General features: G+C 42.7%; 1 protein-coding gene across 2 annotated transcripts in view; it reads left to right on the top strand.

Annotated features, from left to right (window-relative positions):
- The first annotated feature begins 3314 nt into the window (after nucleotides 1-3314).
- RPF2 (ribosome production factor 2 homolog (S. cerevisiae)) overlaps nucleotides 3315-7017 on the top strand; it is a 46756-nt gene continuing 43053 nt past the window's right edge. The window contains exons 1-2 of one of the 2 annotated variants that reach the window (XM_011952780.1): nucleotides 3315-3427; nucleotides 6201-6333. In XM_011952780.1, coding sequence (XP_011808170.1) covers nucleotides 3405-3427; nucleotides 6201-6333 — 156 coding nt within the window. In that variant the 5' untranslated portion in view covers nucleotides 3315-3404. The remainder of the gene's footprint in view (nucleotides 3428-6200; nucleotides 6334-7017) is intronic. The other variant, XM_011952782.1, reaches the window with a different exon arrangement.

Genomic DNA, 7017 nt, shown 5'->3' with positions numbered 1-7017 from the left:
AATTATGGTTGATATTGCAAAAGGATGCTAAGACAATTCAATGGAGAAAGAATAATCTTTTCAACAAATGATGCTGGGACAACTGGATATCCACATACAAAAGAATAAAGTTGAACCCCTATCTCACACCATATATCAAAATTAAAATGGACAAAAGGCTTAAATGTAAGAGCTACAATTAAAAATGTTTGAAAGAAGACATGGGGCAAATCTTTGTGATGTTGGAATAGGGAATGGCTTCTTAGATACAATACCATAAGCACAGGCAACAAAAGGAAAAAATGGATAAGCTGCACAAGCAACAAAAGGAAAAAAATAGGTAAACTGGGCTTGAACAAAGTTCAAAAGATCTGTGTTCAAAAGGACATTAACAAGAGAATGAAAAAGCTTACTGAATGGGGGAAAATATTTGTAAATTATATATCAGGTAAGGGACTTATATCTAGAATACATGAGAAAATATTAGAACTCAACAATAAAAGGACAACCCAATTTAAAAACTGGGCAAAGGATTTGGATAGGCATTTTCCCAAAGAAGATATAAAAATGGGTAATCAGCACATGAAAACATGCTCACCATTATTTGCCATCAGGGAAATGAAAATCACAATGAGATAGCACTCATATCCATTAGGATGGCTTAATAAAACAGATGGACAATGCTAAGTTTTGGTGAGGAGTGGAGAAATTGGAACTTTTGGTAGATAGAATAATGCTTCCTTCAACTCCCAGCCCAAAGATGTTGAGAACCCCAAGTATTTGTGAATATGTTACTTTACATGCCCAGAAGGAATTTGCTATATGATTAAGGACCTTCAGATTATCATGGATTATCCAGGTGATGCCCATGTAATCACAGGCGTTTTATTAAGAGGGAGTGTCAGAGCATCACAGAAAAAGATGTGACAATGGAAGCAGAAGTTCAACGGATGACCTTTGAAGATGGAGAAATGCCAAAGTATGCAGACAGTCTCTAGAAGCCGGAAAAAGCCAAGAAACCTATTCTCCCCGAAGCCTCCAGGTGGAATGTAGTCCTACTGACTTCTTCGATTTATTTATTTATTTATTTACTTACTTACTTACTTACTTATTTAAGAGACAGAGTCTCACTCTGTTGTCCAGGCTGGAGTACAGTGGTGCGATCTCAGCTTACTACAACCTCCACCTCCCGGGTTCAAGTGATTCTCCTGCCCAGCCTCCCGAGTAGCTGGGACTACAGGTGTGCCACCACACCCGGTTAATTTTTTGTATTTTTAGTAGAGATGGAGTTTCACCATGTTAGCCAGGATGGTCTTGATCTCCTGACCTCGTGATCTGCCCACCTCAGCCTCCGAAAGTGCTGGGATTACAGGCATGAGTCATGGCTTCTGGCCTTCGTTTTAGACCTGCAAAACTGATTTCAGACTTCTGACTTCCTGAAATATAAAATAATAAATGTGTGGTAATTTGTTACAACAGAAATAGGAAACTAATACCAAACCCTCTTACATTGCTCATGGGAAATGTAAGTGGTGCAGGTGCTTTGGAAAACAGTTTACCAGTGCCTCAAAATGTTACACTTAAGAGTTAGCATATGACCCAGCAATTTTACTCTCAGAGAACTGAAAACATATGATCACACAAAATTTGGATACTAATATTCAAAGCAGCTGGGCGGGGTGGCACGCGCTTGTGGTCCCAGCTACTCGGGAGGCTGAGGCACTAGAATAGCTTGAACCCGGGAGACTGAGGTTGCAGTAAGCTGAGATTCCACCACCGCACTCCAGCTTGTGTGACAGAGCGAGACTCTGCCTCAGAAACAAAACAAAAAAACACAAAGCAGCGTAATCCATAGTAGCCAAAAAATGGGAGCCATTCAAATGTACATAAGCTGGCCGGGCACAGTAGCTCACGCCTGTATTCCTAGCACTTTGAGAGGCTGAGGCGGGTGGATTACCTGAGCTCAGGAGTTCAGGTAAGACCAGCCTGGCCAACATGGTGAAACCTTGTCTCTACTAAAAAATACAAAAATTAGCAAGATGTGGTGGTGCGTGCATGTAATCCCAGCTACTTGGGAGACTGAGGCAGGAGAACTGCTTGAACCTGGGAGGTGGTGGGTGCAGTCAGCCAAGATCGCACCACTGCACTTCAGCCTGGGCGACAGAACAAGACTACGTCTAAAAAAAAAAAAAAAAATGTACCTAGGTTAATGAACAGATAAACAAAATGTAGTATATCCATACAAAGGAATATTATTCAGTGCTAACAAAATGGAAGTACTGATCCATGCTACAACATGTATGAACCTCAAAAACAGATAGTGAAAGAAGTCAGACACAAAAGGCCATAAGTTGCACGAATTCATTTATGTATGTTCAGAATAAGCAAATCCACTGAACATAAAGTAGATTATTGGTTGCCAAGGGCTGGCAGGAGGAGGAAGTGGGGCTTGGACCGTTACTGGGTTTGTGTGTCCAGGGGGTTCTTTTTGAGGTGATTAAATATTCTGGAATTAGTGGTGATGTTTGCACACTTTTGTGAATACACCAAAATCCAATGAATTGTACACTTTAAAGGGATAAATTTTATGGTATGTGAATTATGTGGTAACTTAAAAACTGGGGAAAAATCACGATCAGCAGTACCTTTTCTGCGCATCTTTTATGTACTGGGCAACTGTGATAGTCAACTCTGTCACGCTGATCGCACAGTTGGCAATAGTACCCATTTCACATTAATGTTTTTAGTGATTATGTGAGTACCTGCCGTGCAATCAACCTTTCTAGCATCCTGGGATTCCCTGAAGAATAAAATCTGGTTTCTGAATACCTGACTCCAAGTATACACACTAGCGTGTACATCAAACTGCGAGAGTCTATGTTACTTTTTTTTTTTTTTGAGAAGGAGTCTCGCTCTGTCGCCCAGGCTGGATTTTGCAGTGGCGCGATCTCGGCTCACTGCAACCTCCCCCTCTCGGGTTCAAGCAATTTTCCCTGCCTCAGCCTCCCGAGTAGCTGAGGTTACAGGCGCCCGCCACGACGACCGGCTAATTTTTGTATTTTTAGTAGAGACGGGGTTTCGCCATTTTGGCCAGGCTGGTCTCGAACCCCTGGTATCAGGTGATCCGCCCGTCTCGGCCTCCCAAAATCCTGGGATTACAGGCGTGAACCACCACGCCCGGCCAATGTTACTTAAAAGTATTACCTCACACCTGTAATTCCGGGAAAGAGCCAGGGCAAAAATCCGTAACCAAGGGAACAGAGCGCGATTCCAATCAAAATGGCCGCCAGCGCCTCTAGGCACCCTTGGCGAGGCCGTCCCCGGAAGTGGCGTTGCGCTCAGCTTCCGGTTCTGCCTGTTCCGGCGCACGTAATCGCCGGGTGCACGTGCATTCACTTAGTTAAGAGTTGCAGGGAGCAGTAGCGATGGACGCTCTGGATCGAGTTGTGTAAGTTCGCTAGTTCTCCGTCCCGGGGAACGTTGGGGTGAAAGGGTCCCGTAATTAGGGTGGCATTGTCTCGGCATCTCACTCCTCCTGGTTACCCCTCTTCTTGCCTGGGTGGGAGCCGATCGATCACCAGCCGGGGTCTTCCTCAGCGCGAGCTACTTGCCAGGAGACAGTGGGGGAGCTCTCAAGTGGGAGTCGCGGGATGGGATGTGGGATTGAAGCGTTGGCCGCTTTTATCCTAGTCAGTTGAAAAACGTCTGACTTCCGAAGTATGAGACAGATTAGTTAGAGTGGGGTTAAGAGCACAGCCCTCGGAATCCGACAGATCTGGGTGACAGTCTGGCGCGTTCACTTAAAGCTTTGTGACTTTGGGTCATTAAATGTCTCTAAATCTCAGTTTACTCTGTAAAATAGCACTCATAGTCATACTTCATAGAGCTATGAGGGTTAGTTTTGCGAACGTATGTAGAGCCTTTGCTGCAGCACGTAGAAAGGTTCATTAGTTTTGTTTTTTTTTCTTTCCAACTTTGTACACTCCTCTGAGTTATCCTTGAATGATACGTTTTAAATTTGTTCAAGAATATTTATTGTGCTAAACAGCCCTGCTGTTATTTGCTGTGGTTTTCTTGCTATTTACGTAGGTTAGTATGTATCCAAAACGACAGTTTTAGTCATTCAGAGATTTTGCACACCTGCTATGCCTCTAGCTGTTTGGACTACAAAGAAGAGTCGTTTACTAGGTATTGGGACTAGTTTACACCTTAACTGGGAGCCAGGCAGCTAATAAAACATGTTAATCGCTATTTGCATTTGTTGCTGTTTATTGAGTTACAAAAGATAGAATAATTTGTATCTTTATCAACCAGTAAATGATTAGAAGCTTTATATGTGACATTCTCTGGAGGAGGATTTTAAAAATCTACATGGGAAACTAAAGTGCATGTATAGTCTCTTTCTTCCCAAAGTGTCCATGGGACTGAACGAGGGAGGGTCATAATTATTTGGGAGGAGAATTCTTTCAGTAGATGGCAGAGAACTGTCTGAAAAGTCGGCGCTCATTGTAGAGGAAGCAGAGGTGAAGCCCCTTTTTTGAACAGAAATGTATAAAAATATGCCACTCCTACTGTCACATCATAAAGTCAGAATAATGAATTTATTTTCCCTTAATAGTTTACAGGGTAATTGGTCTAGATGAATTTTTAAATCTAGCTTAAAAAAAATTTTTTTTTTGAGACAGGGTATCGCTCTGACACCCAGGCTGGAGTGCAGTAGCCTGATCACAGCTCACTGCAGCCTCGACCTCCCTGGAATCAAGCAGCCCTCCTACCTCAGCCTGCCCTGTAGCTGGGACTATAGGCACGCACCACCACAGCTAATTTTTGTATTTTTTTTGTAGAGACAGGGTTTTCCGATGTTGCCCAGGCTGGTCTTGAACTTCTGGGCTCAGTGATCCATCCACCTTGGCCTCCTAGAGTGTTTTTATTACAGGCTGTGGCCGCCCAGCCCTAGCTCATTTTAAAAATTGGCCTGTTTACTTGCTGTGTGATCTTGGGCACATTTTCTGTCTTCAGTTGCCTCATCTGTAAAGTGAAGATAAGAATTATAACTTGCCGGTGTGGAGGCTCACACCTGTAATCCCAGCACTTTTGGAGGCCGAGGCGCGCGGATCACGAGGTCAAGAGTTCGAGACCATCCTGGGCTAACACGGTGAAACCCTGCCTCTACTAAAAATACAAAAAATTAGCCGGGCCTGGTGGCCGGCGCCTGCAGTAGAATGGCGTGAACCCGGGAGGCGGAGCTTGCAGTGAGCCGAGGTCGGGCCAGTGCACTCCAACCTGGGAGACAGAGAGACTCCCTCTCAAAAAAATAAATAAATAAAAAAGAATTGTAACTCTCAGGATTGTGGTGAAAATTAAGCCATAATAGAGTGACTCCAGATAAACATCAACCTTATTATTCCCCATTGTTGGCAATAATGTTGACATTCTCAGCAATGATGTTGGAGTGCAACAGTGTATACTTCCTGGCAGGCATTGTGGTCTTAAACCTAAAAGAAAGGTAAGCAGTCATTAGTCTCATGTTTAGTAAATGCCCACAGGTTGATCAGCAGCTGATGCTCAATTCTTTATATTAGGGTACAGGATACAGTTTGACTACTTAAGGCTTGAAGAAAAAAGAAGAGTAAAAATAGCGACAGTATTGAGCCTTTTATGTTTTACTTAAAAAAAGATTTGAAAAAGCAGTAATAAAAGAATGGTGGGAATATGAAAATGAAAGCTTTTTTTAAAAAAGCTAAAAAAAAAATAATTTAACAATCATAAGGAAATATCTTTTACTGATATCTCCCAAAAAGTGAGATTTTGGCTGGGCCTTGTGACTCACACCTGTAATCCTAGCACTTTGGGAGGCCGAGGCAGGCGGATCACCTGAGGTCAGTAGTTCAAGAATAGCCTGACCAACATGGTGAAACCCTGTCTCTGCTAAAAATACAAAAATCACCCGGGTGTGGTGGTGTGTGCCTGTAATCCTAGCTACTTAGGAGGCTGAGGCAGGAGAACTGCTTGAACCCAGGAGGTAGAGGTTGCAGTGAGCCAAGATTGTGTCCAGCCTGGGCGACAGAGTGAGATTCCATCTCAAAAAAAAGTGAGATTTTGTTTAAGGGTGGAGTCCTAAATGACAAATGTGTTTTTAAGAATTTGCATATTAGTTAAGTCATGGCTTTGCAATGTGAGGAAAATGTTTAAATAGTTATGAATTGTGCTTTTCTGAACAGAAAGCCCAAAACGAAAAGAGCCAAGAGATTCCTTGAGAAGAGAGAACCGAAACTCAATGAAAATATTAAAAATGCCATGCTGATTAAAGGGGGAAATGCAAATGCAACAGTGACACAAGTACTTAAAGATGTGGTGAGTATATATACTTAATCTTTAAAAGGTATTGAAGTCATTTTGGAATTTTCAGCATGCTAGGTTGGGCTGCCAGAGAAATACATAGATAAGCTTGCCTTACCATAAGAACTACTGGTCTTAGAGAAGAGCTAAAGTTGGGGGGTTCTTTACCCTGCGAGGCACCAACTACTAGTTTTTCTTAAAGCAATTAGTCCTGTTAGTAAATTTTATTATTGTCTTTTAGGAGCACAGATGGGTCTGGTAGGGTGAAGGTCTCCCTTAGTAAATTTAAGCTGTTTTCAATTACTAGAATTTGGCTTACTCACATTTTAGGAAAAAATCTAATTTGTAAAGAGAAATAACTGCATATTGCTGTATATTTAGTCATTCAACAACACCAGTTGCTGTGCCTCTGCTGGGAATTAATAGGTGAGACACAGTTCTTTCAGTGAGCTTAGAGAGATAGACATGTAAAAAGTTCTCACATTGTGCTGTGTTGGAGGCATGGACAGGGTAGGGTGGGAAACAGTTAAAATCACATAAGGGAGGCCGGGCACAGTGGTTCACGCCTGTAATCCCAGCACTTTGGGAGGCCGAGGCAGGAGGATCACAAAGTCAGAAGTTCGAGACCAGCCTGGCCAACATGGTGAAACATGGTGAAAACTAAAAATAAAAAGATTAGCTGGGTGTGGTGGCACATGT

The sequence above is a fragment of the Colobus angolensis genome, unplaced genomic scaffold (genome assembly GCF_000951035.1).
Source record: "Colobus angolensis palliatus isolate OR3802 unplaced genomic scaffold, Cang.pa_1.0 Scaffold35, whole genome shotgun sequence".
Lineage (NCBI taxonomy): Eukaryota > Metazoa > Chordata > Mammalia > Primates > Cercopithecidae > Colobus > Colobus angolensis.
Note: the sequence above shows the minus strand (reverse complement) of the source record. Positions and strands in the feature narration are given on the sequence as shown.